General features: G+C 36.8%; 1 protein-coding gene across 10 annotated transcripts in view; it reads left to right on the top strand.

Annotated features, from left to right (window-relative positions):
* The window catches only part of LOC126848500 (transcription factor 12), a 112,931-nt gene extending 92,085 nt beyond the window's left edge, over positions 1-20,846 (top strand). For 4 of the 10 annotated variants that reach the window (XM_050589477.1, XM_050589486.1, XM_050589487.1 and 1 more), the window contains 12 exons: positions 2,502-2,583; positions 4,993-5,129; positions 7,664-7,948; positions 8,858-9,016; positions 9,795-9,854; positions 10,473-10,625; positions 10,731-10,848; positions 12,140-12,293; positions 12,596-12,685; positions 15,042-15,187; positions 15,287-15,441; positions 15,551-20,846. In XM_050589477.1, coding sequence (XP_050445434.1) covers positions 2,502-2,583; positions 4,993-5,129; positions 7,664-7,948; positions 8,858-9,016; positions 9,795-9,854; positions 10,473-10,625; positions 10,731-10,848; positions 12,140-12,293; positions 12,596-12,685; positions 15,042-15,187; positions 15,287-15,441; positions 15,551-15,595 — 1,584 coding nt within the window. In that variant the 3' untranslated portion in view covers positions 15,596-20,846. Of the gene's footprint in view, positions 1-2,501; positions 2,584-4,992; positions 5,130-7,663; positions 7,949-8,857; positions 9,017-9,794; positions 9,855-10,472; positions 10,626-10,730; positions 10,849-12,139; positions 12,294-12,595; positions 12,686-14,005; positions 14,096-15,041; positions 15,188-15,286; positions 15,442-15,550 lie in introns of all 10 variants that reach the window. The other 6 variants (XM_050589478.1, XM_050589480.1, XM_050589483.1 and 3 more) reach the window with 6 other exon arrangements.
* The last annotated feature ends 123 nt before the right edge of the window (positions 20,847-20,969 follow it).

The raw sequence follows: 20,969 nt of genomic DNA, 5'->3' as shown, positions 1-20,969 counted from the left end.
AAGCATCGTTGATGCGTCTATCGGCAAATTTATCCTATGAAACGTGACTTATATGACGAACGAGAGAGGCTGTTCTCTCGCGTTCTACGCGAAGATCCGGCGGCCGGTACCGGCCGACTTATCGGACATCCCGTGCGGCACTTGGGATACGTCACGAGGTTGCTGGTGCACCTCCGCGTCGCTTCTCGCGCGTGTTACGAAAAGAGGAACTTGTCTCGACGCCTTGACGACGATTGGGCCACTCGTCGCTCCCACCTCGGAGGCTCTCGTTGAAGGCCCTGGTGAACACGCGCGACGCGACGCCTCGATAGTCGCGCGTAGCCGGCCGCATCGTTCGTTTCGTTTCATCGCGTGGATCGTCGCGATTCCTCCGCACGCGCCGAGTTCGGCCGGTTCTTCCGCAGATACTCTCGACGCCGCGACTTGAACGGGAGTTGCGAAGTTTCCGTCGGCAAAGTTGTACGATTCTTTCATGGCCCCCCCGGGAAGGCGTTAAATTTCGGCCCGGCGCCCCATAGTCCTCGCGTTAGCGCACCAAGTTTATTCTCCCTACCTCTTGCCAGTCCGCGAACGAGCGCCGTACTTTTCGACGTGTTGGAGAAGCGAGAAAGACGGGAGGGGAGGAGGGAAGAAGAAGAGAGAGAGAGAGAGAGACGAAACCGAGGGTGGAAGAGAGGCATCGCGAACGAAAGTTTTCGACGCGGTGCAAGCGGATAAGGCACAGAGCGGGCGTCGTGGAATATTTTAACATATATCATGAGATGAAATTGGAACGGTGGGAAAGAAGGAGGGGATATATCGCGTATATATCGCGCGATAGAGAGGTAGAGAGAGAGAGAGAAGGGGAGCGCTATCTCTAGCTCGTTCCTCTCATTCTTCGCCGGCTGTTCCTCCTCATCCGCTTTCGTCTTCTCGTTCGCGCGGCAACTTCTCCTCTCGTCGCCGAATCGCCGGCGTGCCTTTGTCGTCATCGTCGTTAGTATGTTACTTCGTGTGATCCGTGTGTGACGGAATTGGTGTATCGTCGACTCAGCGCGCGCATGACCCCGCTGCCAACATGTTTGCCTATCCCACGGACTACGGCAACTATAAGATGGTAAATTTACCGAAAATGCCAAGTTTCTCGATTATATCTCTATATGTCGATGCTCTCGAGGCGATCGATAGACTCATTCATGTCGCGTGCACTCTCTTTGCGCAGCTCCCTACATTGTTCTCTCCTTGCAAAAATCGCGCTCCGTATTTTATCTCGGTTTAAATGTAGTGTGTACAGAGGGAGAGAAAAAAAAACAAAGAAAAGGAGAAAGGAAAACTGAATAAAATAGATCGACAGCTTGAAGCTAAAAGTACGAATATGTTCCGTAATTGGCGATAGTGTAATTCGATCTTCGATTCGCGATTTCAATCGCGAGAACAATTTTTCCTGGTTTATATAAGAATTGGAGAACGCGGGTGTCCATGATGGATGACGGCTGAAATAATCAGAGTACATTAGATGATATCGTTCGGATGGTATCTCGCGATAACGAGCTTTAATTCTTCATATGTAAATGATTGGAGCGCGTTATCGGATTAGACATTGAATTTTTATCGTTTACGTCCGCGACGTGTCGCCGATGATGTTTTACATCATGTTTCGCGTATGTCTTTTCAATCTCTAACATCGATAACAATAATTAATTTATCATAATCTTTTTTTTGGCTTTTATTATTTTTATTATAAATTTAAAATTGAAATAAATCTATATATATATATATATATATATATATATATATATATATATATATGTTTATTAGTTTACTGATACTGATGTGAGATGACGTTGTTCATTGATATCGTTAAAACGTGGATAAAATTTTAATTTATCGCGCTTAACATAAGAAATAATAGAATCATTACGGGGCGCGGCAAACGCTTTTGCTTTCTGCTCGTCTTCGCTATGAAGATGGACGGCATTAATTGGATCGAGGAGGACGACCTAATCTTAGATTTTTATTGCTCGCGTTGCGCAAGGATAACTCGTGTATATAGCCGTTTAACGGCACCGTACCGATCTTCTCTCCTCCCGCCATTCCCCTCTCACGTCTACGTCGCTGAATTAATGACTGTTCTCGCTACATGGCTCGATCGATCGGTGTCGTAATAACCGACTGGATCCTATCGTAAGATCGATGGAGATGTGCTACAATACAATACGCAAAGGTTTCGTAAGAGCGAAGATATAACGCCGTGTCTGAGCATTAGACGGTGAATGGCAGTCGCGCGAATCAACGTCGCGATTACAACGCAATTTTCGTTGTTACAGAAAATTGAAATGCTGAAATGTGCGAGGCGATGATGCAAAAGGCTTGTTGCAAGACGGCGCGACGAAAATCATATTAAATATTATCATAGTAAATCGTATCGGCGATTTATCGCATGTTATAGCCGGAATTCGATGAAATTTTATAATCTTGCAATTCTCCTAATAATATGAATATTTGTCTATTGCTTGTTGCAGTATGGCTCGGATGAATTTGGGCAGGACTCACCGAGATACACGTCGCCAAAGGGTGCCATTTACGCAGATTCTTATTATATCGGTAAGCGAGAGAAGATTTTCAATATATTAATAAGAATAAGAAAGATTGAGATCGATCTCGACTTTAATAATTTCGATAAGAAAGAATGGAACTTTCTGTTGTATGTAAATGTATGGAACCGTCGTTGCTCTTCAAATAAGTAAGTAGCAAATGATAACGAATGAAAATGGAGCGCGTGACAACGGATTTGCGCGTTATCTCGATTACAAATTTTATGAAAGTTATTATGAAATACATTATTAACTTATATATCTGCTAATCGATATCGACGTGGATATAATTAAACGAGATAGTGATAGTAAAGCTTCGATAGATCGATCGTTATCTGGAAATCAGCAGCCATCGGCATGGACGTATCTATAATATACGCGCATGTACACGTATATATATATATATATATATATATCATTTGAAAATCGCATAACGATCCGAATGGACGATAAAAGGGATTTTACGAGCGCGCTAATATTCAACCGTTTAACGTTCGCTCGTAAAATTTGCCGTTCTGCCTGTCGCGCGTAAAAACAATAACAATCTCGTTATTTGTTCAACCGGCACGGCGGGGCGTCGAAGTTCGTCGCTGGGATTTCGCGGGCATATCCGACGCCGACGTTGAAAAAAATTCCACGGAAAACTTTGTCGACGAGATATTGCCAATAAAAGCAATTTGCCGGTGTTCGCTGCGAAACGCGCCGCTACTTGGTTGTTACAACGATACTTATTAAAGCACCCGCATCTTAGTAGCGTTATCTTAATAATTTTTTCCGTCGCAGAAAGTCGCTTCCCTTTGATGTACGCGAATGATACTTTGTTGCGCGATACTCGTTTATATCGATTTATCGCTCTAAATTGGTTTACTCGTAGAATCCTGCGCGTTGTCGAAATAATGATCGTGCGAATGAACCACGCAATTAGTCGAAGCTTCTTTGGAGATGCAATTTTGCGGCTTTGTACATTATAACGGTTCTTTGAAAAATAATTGTCATCTCAGAAAACAGGTGTAGCGCGTCATTATGTCTCGCGAAAATACATCATAGATTCTTCAGGCTTGTGCGATGAAGTCATACATATTGTATGCTTAAATTAACATTTATTATTAAATTAATATACCGAAATTTAATATTTTCAGCAAAAGTAAAGAGGCATTTTATTTGACTGACAATGAGAGACGGAAAGAGACAGAAAATTCACAACTTAAATATAGGAATAAAAAAATAATAGTACGCAATTAGTTATTAAAAAAAAAAAAAAGTGTGGTGCGAATAATTTCAGAAAAAAAATGTCATACGTTTAAATATTCAAACATTCAAGATAATCTAAATGATGATAGATCTATAAAATCGGCAAAGTTTTCACCGCGAGGGTTCGTTATTATGGTTCACAGATGAGAAAAGTAGCAGTTTAAGTACGCTTTCGAAATATGTGTCGGCGCTCGTGGCACCCGGTAGCTGACCGGAATGGCTTATAAATGGGAGGCTCTCTCCCCTCTTCTCGTTCTAGGGGGAGCGAAAAAGTTTTATCAGACATCGAACACCGGTAGTTGGTAGGAACGCCCGAGTAGTTTGGCTTAGTTTCCGCTTTCTCGTCGAGGAGCGCCCGGTACGGGAATTATATCAAGCAAAAGTATCAAGAAATACGTTCCCGAAGCTTATTGCTGTTGTTTTCAACTGAAATAATGGCTTGCGCCGGGTACCGCGTCTATTGGCCCTTATACCGGGTGTGTGTGTTTTACCGCAGAACGACGCCGAGACTCCGAGTGAGATGTTAGAAAGCGCGAAATTTCGACTTGGCGAAAGTCCAGCGAAGTTGTATCATATCGCGTCTAGAGGGGTAGGAAGGGGGGAGGGGGGACTCGTTCTCGAAATAATTACTGCGGGGAAGGAACGACATCGTTACTTGATTAGGAAGTTTGGCGCGCCGCGTTTTCGAAGCAGAGCGTCGTGTTTTAATTGACTGGGATTTTTACAAACGTAATGAAGCGAATGTAATGCGCTATTTCTGACGAACGAAAATATTAAATGTCGCGCGACGATGCAATTTAAAACTCGATTCGGACGCCCATTATTCGGCCACGTGCGCCAATGTCCTTTGCTCACCGAATGACACGTGCCGTACTATTTGTTATTTCTCGTTCCGATGATGTAGAAAGTATTAATCGACGAGACTCTATCGGCATTCCACGATAATTCACTTACATCAAGCGAAGAAGAACTTTTACAGAATTAACAAAAGTGACTTTTTACTGTTAAAAAGAGAAAAAAAAATTTTTTTTGAAAGGTCTACAGTGATACTTATAATTGCGTATAATTTTTTTTGCATCGATTATTTAGATCTCGGATATTTGAACAAGCAACAATCGGATGACACATGATTGATTGAATCCGCGCCTGTCTTCTTTTTTTGTCGCAGATGGTAATACCGCAGGAACCGGTCCTGGAGATCCGTGGACGGGTAGCGGCGGTGGTGTTCAACCCCCATACAGTGGATATGCACCCCCTCACCTGGCACAGCCAGCCTACCCAATGCACCTACCCCACGATCCCATGGTAAGTGATTTTTCTTCTATTTTTCTCTCTTTTATCTATCTTCCCCTTTTTCACCCTTTCTATCCCAACTTCCTTCCAGTCGTGGTCGAACCCGAAGAAACGATCAATCACGCGTGACTCGGCTGCTAGTTCCTCCCGGAGCCGCTGTCGTGAAAACGACGTCTCTGGAACTTCTTAATAGACACGAGGATATTTCTCCTCCCGGGATTCTCTCTGTCGTTGAACATGCGAGTCGGACGAGGAAGCCGACAGATTAAAACCTAAGCGAGCGACCTAATCTTGGTGCTCCGAAAGATCGATGTGTCTCTCGAGCGGCGTGTTCTCCCCCCGTCCCGAAAGTTATGAAGTTTGACGAAATCCTTGAACGCATCATCGGCGTTGTGTCGGATAAAAATTTGATCGATGATAAAAAATTGATTTCGAACCCGGAAGACTCGGTAATTTTTCGCGAACTTGTTGTCGCATTGTTATTACAATATTGCGATCTAGATAATTCAATTTGATTGGGAATCGCTGTTGCAAACTTTTATTCGATCAATGATGTATGGGGGATTGGGAGAAGACGAAGGCGGTTGTTTGAGATACACTCGTCGCGTACAAGATTCGAAATTTCGCTGCACAATCGAGAGAAAACATTCTTCGACAAATACACAAACTTTTCGGAGATTTATCGTTTCGTTTGATGGCTTTGCGCGGAACATGATAAGTCGCGATCGAGGAGCTCCGCGTGGAGATGAATGCACTAAATCTCACCCGAGGATTCGCTCCCGAAGCGCTCTCTGAGGTCGTCTCGAGGACGAGTCGCGCGTCGCTTCTCGGTCGGTCGGCCATTACTCTCCGACTTAACGGCGTTGACTTTAATCCTCTTCATTTGACCGTGATCCGGTATGACCAGCTGGCGGACTCTTTCTGGCCGTCTTATTTCGGACCACCCGGTTGACTGTCGCGTGCTCTCGACAGGAGAGAGACGCGTACTTTCTCTCTCTCTTTCTCTCTCTCTCTCTCTCTCTCTCTCTCTTCATCGTCATTTCGCCACGGTTGAGAGACACTGTTGACAGTGCTCCGCGTACCCCGGAGTATAACGTCAAATGACTCACTAGCGTCTATATATAGACCTTCGACCCTCCCGCTACTCCGTGTTTCTAGTCAAGTGCAGCCTTCGTTTGATTTACGCCGTTCATGGTTACCACGAAATCCTCCTCTTCGTGGCACCTCGTACCACGTCTCTCGGCGGCCTCTTTCTCTTTGAGACAACGAGAGGAGGTTTCTGCTCCCGGCGTGTGACGTCGCGAGACGTTTGCGAGATACCTTCGATGAGATCGCCAATAGCTGCAAACGGCGTTATTTTATTTTTGTTAAACATTATCCTGGAATATCTGTGAGATACATTGTATATTGTATATATAATGGATTCTTGTATAAACTTCCGGCGCACTCGAATCATAAAGCCCGCTTAAACTTTAACGACCGTAAGACAAACCATTTTATTATCTTTCGCGTAGCTACAGTGAGGTCTTTCGACCTGCATGATATGACAAGAAACGTCGTAAAGAAGTTGTACGATTTAGGATTAACGCGTCGAAGGAGAAGAAGATGGAGTCAAGAGCTTCAGCGTGGCAAGATTTCTTTCCTTTACCAAGAGTTAAACATTTACGATCCTAGTTTAATGACCCATCTTCCGAGAATGCGCCGTCCGCGTCCATCGAAAAAGAATCCCTCTGCTGATGTCTCTAGTTTTTTTTTTCTCGTCCATCCACACGATCCGAAATCCCACGTCCATCCCGCAGCTTCTTCACGAAACAACTCGCTGATTAAGAGACGATGTTTTACGAACTCTTTTAGTAGACATTTTGTAAGCCACTCTAATTTGTTGATAAATACACTAGAGCGCCAACGGTGGTTTAAAATTAGATTTTTATGAACGAGTTTTCAGTAGGTGCGAGAGAGCGCTATTCGTAGCGCTTGACGTATCCGATATCAAAGCTGACCAGAGTGATCCATTATGATCAGAGGAAGAAATAAGAAGAGAGATAGAGAGAGATAGAGAGAGAAACAGACAGACAGTGTTAAAGAAATCGTACAAATCGTCGAGAGTCGCATAGCTTTTCGCTCGAGCCTTCTTGTTACCATATCTTTATCGTTTGTAGCTACACGAGAGATAAATCAAACTCGGTTGCTCGCTCGTTCGCATCTCAGAGTAGACATTTCCTTTGAAATCCCCTCATCGGATCAATCTCTCAACATCTTACAAAATCTTCCCAACAATAAAACGAAGATAAAGACTAAGATATAATAACACTGTCGCGTGAAGTGAAATCGTTGCACGTCGACAGTCGGTATATCGTTGTCTTTATATCGTTGTCGTGTTTGACAAGTCCTCAAGTTACCAAGTATCCACGACGAAGATAGAGATACTGAACACGCAAATTCGACAATTAATTACCGAAGACGTAAGCATGCATGTTCACCAAAACAACGTGACACACTTCGCCGCAAGAACCAAGCCTGAAACCATTTGCGCTCGGCGGTTTCAGGCATACTCGGCGATGTCGCCGAACGGTGAATCTGCAGCGCCGATCCTGGGCTCGGCGGTGACCAGTGCGGCTTCCCTGCCGCCAATGTCGACATTCCGGGGTAGCGCCGCGGTCGCGGCGAACAGCGGCACAGGGGCGCCGTCCCCGGCATCGTTGCAATATAGCCATAGTCCTGGTGCACCGACGACCGCGCCTTCCGCGCCCAACGCTGCGCCCACGACGAACCAGCAATCTACCACGGACGACACCCTCGGCAAGACCCTCGCATCAGTCGTAAGCAACCGAGTACGTATCGTCGAGAATCTCATATTAATGAATATTTAAAGTCCTAGTCTATATTCTAGGAATTGATCTTTTTTTTTTTTTTCGACATTACATATGTTTTTTTATTGAAACAATACGTCCGTATTTTTAAAATTTAATATTAGGATATTTATCTTTTTTTTTTTTTGTTCAAGCCTCTGCGTGTAATATGTTCAAAAATGTGTGATTTAACATTGTGACATGCTACTTGTCATGTCATTGTTTGAAATGAAAAAAACTCTAGTCTAGTTTTATTCGTCAGCTATTTTTGGATTATCTAATTTTATTAAAAGGGATTGAAAGATAATTGAAGCAATATTATATCTTAATAAAATTAGATATTTTAATTTTATTGAAATTTTTTCATTTGTCGATGATTAGAAAAATATTAAAAATTAATTTTTTAAATTCTAATTATTTAGATTCAATAAAATTAAAATTTTTTTAATTTAAATAATTACGAAGAGTGACATGTTACATAGTCATTTTTGAACACGCTACGCGTAGAGATTTGTATTGAACAAAAAAAAGAGCAAAATATCCAAGATTTAAAAATACCTGACAAACTGTTTAATATAAACACCAAGGAAAACATATGTGAGACGCCAAAAAGATCAATTTATAATATTCTTCACAAAAACGAATTCTTAAAAATCATCAATTATATATACTGCCAGAGTAAACTAGGCCCTTAATGGAATGAAAAAAAAAAAACAAAAAAACAAAAAACGATGTTCTAGACGAGACAAATAATCTCTCTTGGATAATCTCGATAATTAGGACGCTGAAGTATTCATTTGGCAGTCAATAATTTAACACTCAATGCGATGTTTATTGCACGGAGAATTTGGACTTGATAATGTTATACATGAGCTGTGACGATTTTCGCAGATTTTTCCCACGGACCAATCAGTATCCAGTTATAGCAGTAATCCATCTACGCCCGTCAGTTCGCCGCCACCTTTAACCGGCTCGGCACCAGGCTGGGCACCTGGAGCCGCGCCAGTGTCTCCGCATTTTACAGCGGATCCAAATCGTGGTATTCACATGGTACGTATCAAGATTACTACCTGAATTTTTCTACTAATTTCGAAGAATCTTGCAAGCAAACGGTCGCAGGATCTTTGCAACGTTACTCCCTTTCGTGTTATTTAAATTCTGCTAATTTTTTCATGACACTTTTATAAGACAAACGAGCAATTATATTGATATATAATTATAATGATATCGTTGAATGGTTCCTGAGACACGCGATTCACGCTGCGTCAAGTTTGGTCGCTTTAAAAACACGCAATTCACTTTACACGAGTGCTCGAATATCAATCACTTTTTTCCCAACAATATTTCGCGATATATGTATATATACGCTAATGCGATACGTCGATAGTATACACATATAAACGACACGCATAATGCTTTTTTTTTCCGGGGCGGGGGGGGGAGGAGGAGGGGGGAGAGAAGATCAAGGGAACCATATATACGAATGAATACAAAAGAATCGAGGATGTATTGTTTTCTTATCACGTTACATTTTCAAGTATATTTGTATAAAGAAATTACAATCGCTCTTGGCACATAATCGTTTTAGCACTGAAATCGCACAAATAGCATGATTGCACCGAGAAATCATCGTTTGTGTGCTTTTCTCACGAGCGGCTACCTATATATTTATATACCTACTCCCACCGTATATAAAAGAATTATTTAATTTTATCGTGTTCATTTGACATATTTTTGTTCATTCCATCCTGTTTGTCGTGAACGTTGTGTTGACTTGGTTGTTCTTTTTTTTTTTGGTTTTGTTGTTGCGTTGGTGTTGTGTGTGAAGCCGGCGCCTGAACAGCAGAGGCTAGACGATGCCATCGGCTTCCTTCGCGACCATGCCGAGGTGAGGATTGCCGAATTTCAGTTTCTTCTTTTTTTTTCCTTTCTTCATTCGCTCATTTTTCTCCATATTTTTCTTACGCATGTTGTCTTTACGACGCGATCCCGCGAGACGAACGCCAGAACGTGTCCATTGCACTTTTTGCTGATTACGCTTTCGAATAATTATGATTATACATTGTGATAAAGTCTTTATCTTATTGTACACAATTTATAATCATAGCTTAAAATTTTATTAACACATTCGCGTTTCGATATAAATAATTTATATTAAATAAACCGCGTTAGACTTTCTAATCGCAATCTAATCGCGCGATCGAGCTGACTTTTTTTTTAATACTCTTCTATCTCTGCCTTTTTTTCCGATGTCTATTTCTTTGATTAGGGCAACTAATTATCTTTCTATCGTGGAACAGTCATAAATGTAATAAAAGATTTTAATTTTAATTTTGATCTTTTTTTTTTACTTGTGTGGAATTTTTCTAAAATCAACTTTATATAAATTTAATGAGATGATAAGCGCGTCTGTAATCTTCTGCTATAGTATCTCAAATAATTTTTACAATGAGTGAGATAATCTTGAACTACTGACGCGTAATCGAGTCGAATCTTTGGTATTTTGTTGGTACAGGGAACACGGATGGAGGAACGGCTAGACGATGCCATAAACGTTCTGAGGAATCACGCCGAGAGTCAAGTGGGCCTTCACCTCGGTCCGGTTGGTCCACATGGCGGGATATACTCGCATACCTCACCACCGCAGCTGGACCATCTGGTAAGAATTTTGGATAATGGCCGTAAAATGAATATCGAAACAAGTTTTCTTTTTCCTCCTTCACCCGTCCTTTCTGCAATACACAATCAACGCTATATTTTTCAGACGAGTCCACATCCTGCGGTAACGGTAACGCAACCTCAGGGTTCCTACCCCGGTCTTACGCCCACGCCCGATACAGATGGTTCCATTAAAATAGAAAGGTTACCTGTGACGAATGCCAGTAAGTTGACCCTGAAGTGACATTCGAAATGCACATTATAATTTACGACATGGAAAAAAGCCAACTTGTCTTACTTCTTGTCTATTTAAATCATATCTATTGATATATATGTCAGGAGTGATTCGGGAATTTTCGTTAAAACAAAAAAAAAAAGATTAATAAATTTGATAATTATAACGCGTTATGCAATACTTTGATCACATGTTTCTATTTTTGCGTCATCCAGCGGTCACTTTTCCCATGAGTATACTGTGAAGGAGAGGAAAAAGAGAAGGAACTCCCAGGTGTTCTGCAACGGAGTCGCGTAGCCGAATAAGGAAATATTAGATAAATCACGCGAAGTCTTTGCTGTCCGGCGGTCGTGCTTACATTATTCCCGCGAGTACGTTCAATTATCTAGCTCTTTGTTTCTCTTTTCTTTGCCTCATCGAGTCTTTTAATTTTTTACCATTAGAGCCATTATATCAACGGGAAGAACATTTGGAATCCTTACTATGGATTAGGAATTCCCCTGTTCCGAAAGAACGCAAACATTCATGCGGGCTTGGAAATTATTTATGCGCTTTGTATGCGTGGGAATAAATAATTTCTGTGAAAATTATTTTATTGAGAACTGAATAAAATCTCTTGCAAAAAAACGTACATTAAATTACGCAAATATATTTAATATTTCGTTCATCAGTCAGTAGTTTTGGTGCGCTAAATAAAATCGTGATTGCATATTTTTGTATACAATTGTACGTGTGATTTTCGCCGCGATTATCTGAGGGAAACTTTTTTTAAATAGACATTCTCACGATATATACATAATGCGACTTAATACCAACAAATTGTCAGGCAAGAGAGGGTTTAAGGAGAGCGGCTGAATCAGAGTTGAGTGAAATCCCGCAAAGTGCTCTTCCTGCTCTTAATTGGATACTTTTCACGGATTCATGATTAAGGCTTGCTGCCCAAAGCTCAAGGAGAATCGAAGATCGTGATCGCCGTTTTTGGTGAAGGTCGGCCGCGTTTGTTCTTTCTCTTTTTCCGGGTAGCTTGAGACATTTTTCTTCAGTTGCATCAGATAATACGCGAATAAAATTGCCGTCGAATAATATGCCTTGAAACTTCTTGAAACATGTTTTGCTTTTAATCACTCTTTTAGATACATGAAAAAAGATATTTTCTTTTTTACAACGATACGTTCTGAACTAATGAGTATTTTATTTGGTTTTTTCTATTTCGCAAATTATATGTATATAACAATGCAATTATCTCATGAAAGCTATGCGGCAGTATTAATAATGAGCAGAATACATCTCTTTAGAAAAGAGAAAAGATCCACCCGACAGTAGTGGTGGTGAGACGAAACCATCGAGCAGCGAACTTGCAGCAGCAGGTGTAATCGGGGCTGCTACGGTGAATTCGACGTCGCAGGGAAAAGGGACGAAGAGATCACGTAGATAGTAAGTATTTGAAAAAATTTTTGAGATATTAATGACAAAAAATCCCTTTATCAAAGAATAGATGTAAGAAGCGATAGTAATAAAAATTGAGAGAAACTGCAGTTACTCGCGACACACATCAATATATGCTGTTTTATTCGAAAAATCTCAAGACGTGTAAAACGTATTTGACATATTATTAATTCAAAACTTTATTGAAGAAGAATGATGTCTCTCTTGTAATTAGATGATTCGGAAATGCTTATACATTCGACTTTCTAAAATTTGCTCTTGAACTAACTTGCTGTGTCTTTGAATAACTGTTGTTCGAGCGCTGACGAAGACTGCGATGATCCTGGTACTAAAGCGGTGCGCGAGAAAGAACGTCGCCAGGCCAACAACGTGCGTGAAAGGTTAGTGAACACACGCAGTACGCACTTTGTTGCATCTTGATATACAAAAACAATTCCTGTCTCTTCCGTTCTTCTTGTTCCCGTATCCCGATATACGTATATGTCGCTTACGATATGAGCGATACATGTGCATATTTCTACCGCCGGATATAAGATACTCCGCTGCATATTCTCTAATAAAAGAGTCCCTTTACATAGTCGTATGCATGCCTAAACGAGATGTTATTTGTGATAAGCAATAAACTACGAAATGTAATAAATTTAACGATTCACAAATAATAGGAAAATATGTGGCATGTTTACGGCTTTGTTGCGATACCAAGGATCCTGCAATCCGAAGCTTCCTTTATATCCATTGCACTGTACATAAGGCCCGTATTCAGGCGTGAAAATTAAAATGTTTCTGGTTAGAAGGACAGAAATGAGATGAGACAAGATGAAATCTGTTAATAGCTCTCTCGTGCGTACCTGCAAATCAGTCTCATTTTAATTCAGCTGCGATTCGGTCCCTAGGCATGCTATTTTTCGTTTAGAACCGCACTTATTTTGCATCACTGAACGTTGCATCAAGAATTGCTCAGTTGTACAGATTTTTTTCCCCAATTATTGCATTTTTTTTAATTTTTATTATATCTTTTTCAAATAAAAGAATGTAATATTTGTAGACTGATAAATAATTTATATGTTGATTATACTATTTAAATTTTTGAACATTATTATAATTGTCATATCTTTTATAAATAAAAATTGATTACATTGAAGCATTTTTTTCTAAATTGCATATAATTAAATATTTACTTTAACATTTATAATATGTCTTCGGTTATGTCATCCGGTTATTTTATTCTTTTATTAATTTGTTATTATACCCTTCAAATTCTGTAATCCTATATAATACTGACAATTATAGATGTCGTATGCATTCTGAATTTTCTAGGTAACAACATCAAAATAGAAGATCTGCATTTTTCGATCCACAATTATTGTCCTTTGTTTGACGTAATTATTCGTCATGGATTGTTTGTTCTATGCAAAGAATACGGGCCTTTAAATTCGTACCTACTTACTATCCACGATTTCAAAATTGTGAAACCATCTGCGTGTGTTCATTATCATCGTTTCTATATTACATGGAAAAAAAAATATATGAAATCCGCTCGAACAACAATTAGATAATTAGGTATCAGCAAATCGAAAGCAAATTTTGACTATGTTACTCACATTAGTAATTCAATTACTGTCAAATTTAAGTTATATAGGCTAGAGAATAAGTTATGAAGTAAACCAGGTGATTAATCGCGTATTGTTATTGCGCAACTGTTGTTCGAGCGCCGAGGACGAGGATGATGATCCCGACATGAAGGCACAAAGAGAGAAAGAAAGGCGGCAAGCAAATAATGCTAGGGAAAGGTAAGATCAATGATATGCGCAGTGGATGTAAAAAATACATTTTAGTTGATCCATAGTAATGTGATCAATTTTGATATAAATTAGTAGTAACGGCCCGTATTCTACGCATACGTGACATAACAATACATTGTGAATTCTAAAATTCTGATGACGAAAATAAATGACATGTTTTCTTTTGTATCATTTTATGAGATCGACATGTTCATACATATACACACAGGGTGGCTTAAATAATTAACAATTTAATATATCTCAAAAATTATGCGATCAAAATTAAGTTCTAGTTTTTTTTTCTTTAATTTTCCATAGATTCTAGGGATTTTTAAACTCTATGCCAAGATTAATCTCCCCTCTGATCTCCTTAGAGGGTAAAGCGAGAGGTAACTTCAAAATTTCAAAAGAATGCCTATGTTAAAAGTCAATCATTTCCATAATCTATATTATAGAAAAAAAGCAATTTTTGCCTAATCTTGATTTAGAGATTTTTGGGATCTATGAAAATGAAAAACAGAACAATTAAAATTGATAGCGCACTTTTTGAAATATTAAACTGTTAACAGTTGTTAACAGTTATGTGGACAACCCTATATGAACCATGAATGTGTGTGTATAACTTCTATATATTACACATGCTTGTATAATTGTTTATTGTATTAATGTAATTTTTGTTAATCAGAAATTATAATAAATATATAATATTTTGTTTACTCAATTATATTTCTTCAAAACTTAAATTGTACTATATTAATATTTTCTATTGTAAAAATATATGAAAGAATATTTCCTCAAAGCTTAATGTGCACAATGAGTGTATAAGTACACATGGTGTAAAAGAAATGTAACATTATTAAAAAATATAAAATTATTCTATTCTCCTAAAATTCTAAATATTTTTAAGAGAGTAAGTTAAACATTGTATATGTCTAAATTTTATCTTTCACAATAGGATACGTATCAGGGATATCAATGAGGCTCTAAAAGAACTTGGCAGAATGTGTATGACGCATCTGAAGACGGATAAACCTCAAACGAAACTCGGTATTCTCAACATGGCTGTTGAAGTTATAATGACACTCGAACAACAAGTCAGAGGTACGTGTGTCAATTTGCATGCTTATCATTAGTTGTTGTATCGTATTAATATGTATTAATACTCATGTATTTAATGTATTTTTTTCTTTTTTTTTTCAGAGCGGAACCTTAACCCGAAAGCTGCGTGCTTAAAAAGAAGAGAAGAGGAAAAAGCCGAGGATGGTCCTAAATTACCAGGCCATCTTGCAGCGCACATAGCACATCCGCATTCTCATCCACATGCACACTCCCAACCACCTTTCCCCACATTACCTGTAAGATTTTGTAAAGTATAATTTAATATATATATATATACACATACATAAAGATGTATAATGAAATATTTTACTTAAATATATATATATATATATATCTTTGTTTCAGGGTCCACAACCTTCCCTTCAGCACAATCCACCGCAACCGCAGTAGCAGCGGCTTAGTAGCGGTATCATTCTGTGTTAAGGGGTAGATACATCTTAAAATCGATAACAAAATTTACGGATACGATTTGCATATCTACATAGAAATTTTTTCTGCTCTCATATAAGTTGTGGGAGTATGCAAAAAATTGTGGATATTATTGTGATGTGCTGTATTGGAAAAAAGAAAAGAGGGAGATTATAAAAAAAACCATTCTATTCTCTATCATGTGATTTTTATATCTTTATTATTGTATTAATGTATTAATATGTTATATATTTTAATATTATTATTATAATTATTACTATTATAATTATTCGTATAAAATCTGAATCGTGCTTTGAAATCATGATTTATCTATTCATTTTACAATCTGCATTTCAATGTTACTATAAAAGCGGTATATAAGAATAACCATAATTTTTTTGCAACACTTCTACAACATGCAGTTAATAAGAAAAGTTGTATGCTCACACAAGCATAGTGCAAGTAGTTTTAAGAGGCATCTACCCCCTCAGGCGGCTTCAAATTATTTTTATAAATAGCGGAAAGAAAAAAAAAACAAAGGAATATGGTTCCTCTCTTTCGAGATATATAATGTGTAGTACGATCGAAGTTTTATTAACGGTCGAACTTCGCTGACTCATGTTAAATTGCCCATTTCTGTGTGTACACTACCGTTTACGTTATAACGCGCAATAGGTAGGAAGAGAACTCGAGTTGGCTGAAAACAGAGTCACTGACTAAAGATAAAAATAAAGGCAACATATTTCCGATTTAATTACAGTAATTAGATATATTTTTCCATTATCTAAATTATGACGAAATCGGCAAATTCCGATGATTGAAAATCTTTTGCAAGATTTATTCATTTTTTCATTGAATATAGCTTGTACCGGTGTAAATAACATAGATTATGTCGCCTTTATATTGATCATTAGATACTGGCAATACTGTATATAGAGACTATTGTTTAGAAGCGTTTCAGAATATGAATGTTGAAGATGCTAACGGTTCGTTCACGCTCGCGAAAAACGCCACCCTGCAACTGATTCGCGGTGTGATAAGAAACACATTCCGATACTTGCAGCTTTTTTCTTGGTACATGCAATTTTATTGGAAACAAAGAAAACGAGTTTTTTTCATTTCTTATGTTGAATTAAAAAAATTTGCTTTCAAGCTAAAAAATATATATTACTGAATTATAATTTAATATGTATGGTATTATGTATATGTGAAAACATATATGTTATATTTATGGATTTAGAATATATAAATGGAAATATTATCCAATTTAAAAGCGATAAAAAAGCTGCAATTTTCAAATAATAATGAATATTTCTTATGATATCGCGTTATGTAAAATAGCCTAACTTTTAACATTCAATTATTATTATCTGAAAAAAGAAACATGGCTACAAAGATCCTACTTAACAAAGTTATCATATGTATTTATTTTATTATTTTTTTAGCGTTTTATGGCTAAAATTATTACGTACGCCATTTAAGTGCCATTTAGAACTCTTGATTTTAACATCAAGCTGGATATTATTAAAACATTCAGTTATAGTTTATGTTAAATATAATTTATATCTCTTACATGCAGATTACTTTTAATCAGTAAGCCATTTTAATTTTTTTGAATTGTATAAAATATTTCAATAGCAATTGTGGGAAAAAATAGCGTGAACGAAACTGAATCCGCATCCAAAACTGAAAGCGTACTTTATAAGGAATAACACTATAAAAGATAACAATCGCGCATTTCAATGAATAATTTGTTAATTATTTTATTTCGATAATCGTTCGGACGATCTTTAATCTAAGAATAATGGAGGATTTTTAATTTAAGAAGCCATTTTAGAACATTCTTGAATTATATATTAATCAATTTTACTAATTATATATCTTTTTTATTATCTGTGTTTTGACACAAAAGGATATAAATTAAAATGGAATAGATTGTTTTATTAATATAGCAAAAAAATTAGAAAAAAATTGGGCAGTAAAAGTACGCATAAAAGAAAGCTTTAAGAAATTCAAAATTATCCAAATTGTATGCTTTGTTATCACAGCAATTTGCTATGGTGAGTGCATTGCAATATATCATCAGCAAGAATTGGGATACATTTATATATTAGACATGTGTGTTGCAAAAAATATTACAATGTCTACAATGCGAAATGCATCCTTATCATGACATATAATAACATATGTTCAAAGGATGCACTTTGCAATGCATTACACAATGTCTTTCATTATCGATGTTGCTGGAAAGAAAAGATTTTACAGGGTTTTGGTATATTGTCGATTCACTCTGAATCTTTTCGGGCCTTCAGGGTGTTCCTCTTCCTGCGCTATCTTTGCCATTGATCATTTGGGCAAAATTTTTGTACTTATATGTACGCGACAAAGTGGAATATAGATGAAACAAACGGAATAAATAAGCTTCATAAGATGTGCTTAAGATCGTTATGAACACAATGCAACTCGCACAAGTATGAGAAGAGACAAACCAATCCCAATCATAATCATGATTAATTATTATTAATTATTATTATTATTATTTTATCAGTTAATTACCGCTAATGAGATCTTTCGCGAAGGAAAAGAAACGAGACATTTTTGTTTTTGAACAAAAATATAGCTCAAACGTATCTGTACCCAGTTGCCATGTATTTTAATTTATATTTAAATTCTTAAATAAATTTTATTGAAAAAAATGAAAAACCCAACAAAAACGATTGAGTGTCCGTGTTTACTTCGCCTCTTTTTTTACTCTATTTTCTCTTTTCCCCTTTCTATTGAGTATTTTCTTGCACAATGTACATGCGTAGCTATATTTTTCTTCAAAAATATAAAAGTGTTTCAGAGTTTGAGAATGGAAGATTATATAAATATTATATGATTCTATTCAGATTCTGTGACAAACCTTTTCCTTTACATCATTTGAGAGCTAAATTCATATCAAAACAAACATATGTCAAACACACATATCATGTATATTTATTGTAGTTATGTACAAAATATTATCTCTTGATTAATCTTTAAATGTCATATTTTTAAATGACCATTTAAATTAATTTTTAAGTGGACTTTTATCTATCGTTTTCGTATGACCATGTTTTTCTGAATTACATAATTTAATCATTACAAATTGTTTACAAAATTATGTAATACTTATAAAATTATATGATTATCTTAAGCGATAATATGCTGTGTAATATGTATTCGGAATTTCATTCAAGATTAAGTTTATATAAATTGGTTTCCCTTTGTCTATGTTTAGGTATCTATACAGGATTCTCAAGTTTAATAATGATTTAATGTTTGTCGCATTCACATGAGATATGATGTGTTGGAAAATTTTTATGAAGTACTCTGCAGTTAAACATACACAAATGTGAAAATGTAAAATAAAAATCATTCTATGATTGCAAGTCTAATGCAATTATACAGATGGCTAAGAAATACTATTGATGATATTCTAACATAATATTTGATACAATATTGACATTGTAGATATATTTTTATTTTCTGATGTTTTCAAATCAGTCAACAATAGCAGACCAGAAAACTAATAAGATTGTTCCAATATTGATTTTTATAAGCTGTAAGCTCGTTTAAATATTTTCTAGGAAATACTTATCGTAAAATCATTTTTGTTCTCGATCAGGATCTATAGATTAGAAAATCTGATCGGCAAGAACTCGCACAACCTCGCTCCAAGTTTAATTAATAATTATTAATCATGCTCCGTTGCTTCGATGCGACGCTTTATTATAAAATCATACTTAAAAAAAAAGAGAGAGAAAGAGAGAGAAAAAGAACGAAAAGGAAACGATAATTGTACATTGCGATAAACTGCAGAAAGAGCCGCTCACAAACACTAATAAAATATACGATCACACACTTGTATTCGCGAAGGTAATCATGTAAAATAATAACGACAATAAATAGCTCGTAAGCCAGTCTAAGCTAGACACTTGTCGATAGTCGTAGATAGTCAAAGTAAAGCTGAAGAGCAAAGACACCGTTTATACGGGAGAGGGATTCGAAGTCAAAATCATCGGCCATAAAGGCTCTTTCACACAGACCTTTGTACATGAAACGAAATAATTATGCTCTTAATAATGGCGTTATTTTCGAATAAGTGCGTATCGAGGATACCAAGAGGCACCGCATTTTTTGTTTAATATAACGAGTTGGTAAATTCCGATAAGGAATTAACTTATATGATTACTGTTAAGCATAAATAACAATGAGAAAACATAAGAAATTATTTGTTGCTGTCTAATCGTGTAAGGGTTCAGTTTTATTGGTACAATTGCGAATCGATAATTATCATATCATATAAGATGTAACTATATTAGATATATAATATTGTATAATATGTAATAAAAAAAGATTAATGCGTAAGAGTGAGTTGTAGACAGTTTGTGTGAATGGGCCTGAAGGATATTGAAACCGATCTCTTCGACCCTACATGCGATTTAAAAGAATGCGACTATTAATATTAATGAAGTATGAGATGAATATATAAATATATAAACTCTCTTCTCTTAATAAGAGAGAAAAAGAGAATAAACGAAAGAGTGTGAGAGAGGGAAAGAAAGAATGCGAGAGAGTGAACAAATGTATCGATTGAGAAAGAAAAAAAAATATGTAATTATATCATTAGTATATATAATATTACTATCACACTAATATAATAAATGTGCCATTTTTTCCATAATCGCAGTGTCGCCTATGGATCCTTGGCGATCCATTAAACTTTTTCTTTTTTGTTTTTCTTTTTAATATATCATTCTGATATATGCTATTTACCATCATTTGCTTTTTTTTCTTTCTCACTCGTTATTTTATTTGTATATTGTATTCTCAGTATTTTAGATAATATTTACATTATGTTTTACGTTTTGCTCCTACGATACGTTTCGGTTTAAGTTCAATTATACTTTATTGTACGCAGAACTTTACGATTAGCTGCATTATGCACAGTATGTAGATATTTTAGACATTAATTAACGAGTACAGCACGATTTGTACTTGCTCATCGTCTGTAACTGATGACGAATACATTTTACGAATTATTGCAGTACACGTATAAACATTTGTAGAGTCCCATATTTTGGGCTTTATATTTCTCGGCTTTATATACCTCATGTTATACAAGACAAGATCAACGCGTTACAATTTTCATACGCCACATATGATCATTTCTTTATGAAGAGGGAATAAAAACGCAAACGGAAATAAACTTATTAATTTAATCTGCGAGATTGAGCCTAACGACAATACATATTATTCTTCCCAATTTCATTATCATATAATTCATCGTTGCGTGCGATGTTGATAATTTCATCGATAGTAAAAGACTAAT

This window comes from Cataglyphis hispanica, chromosome 3, assembly GCF_021464435.1.
Source record: "Cataglyphis hispanica isolate Lineage 1 chromosome 3, ULB_Chis1_1.0, whole genome shotgun sequence".
Lineage (NCBI taxonomy): Eukaryota > Metazoa > Arthropoda > Insecta > Hymenoptera > Formicidae > Cataglyphis > Cataglyphis hispanica.
Note: the sequence above shows the minus strand (reverse complement) of the source record. Positions and strands in the feature narration are given on the sequence as shown.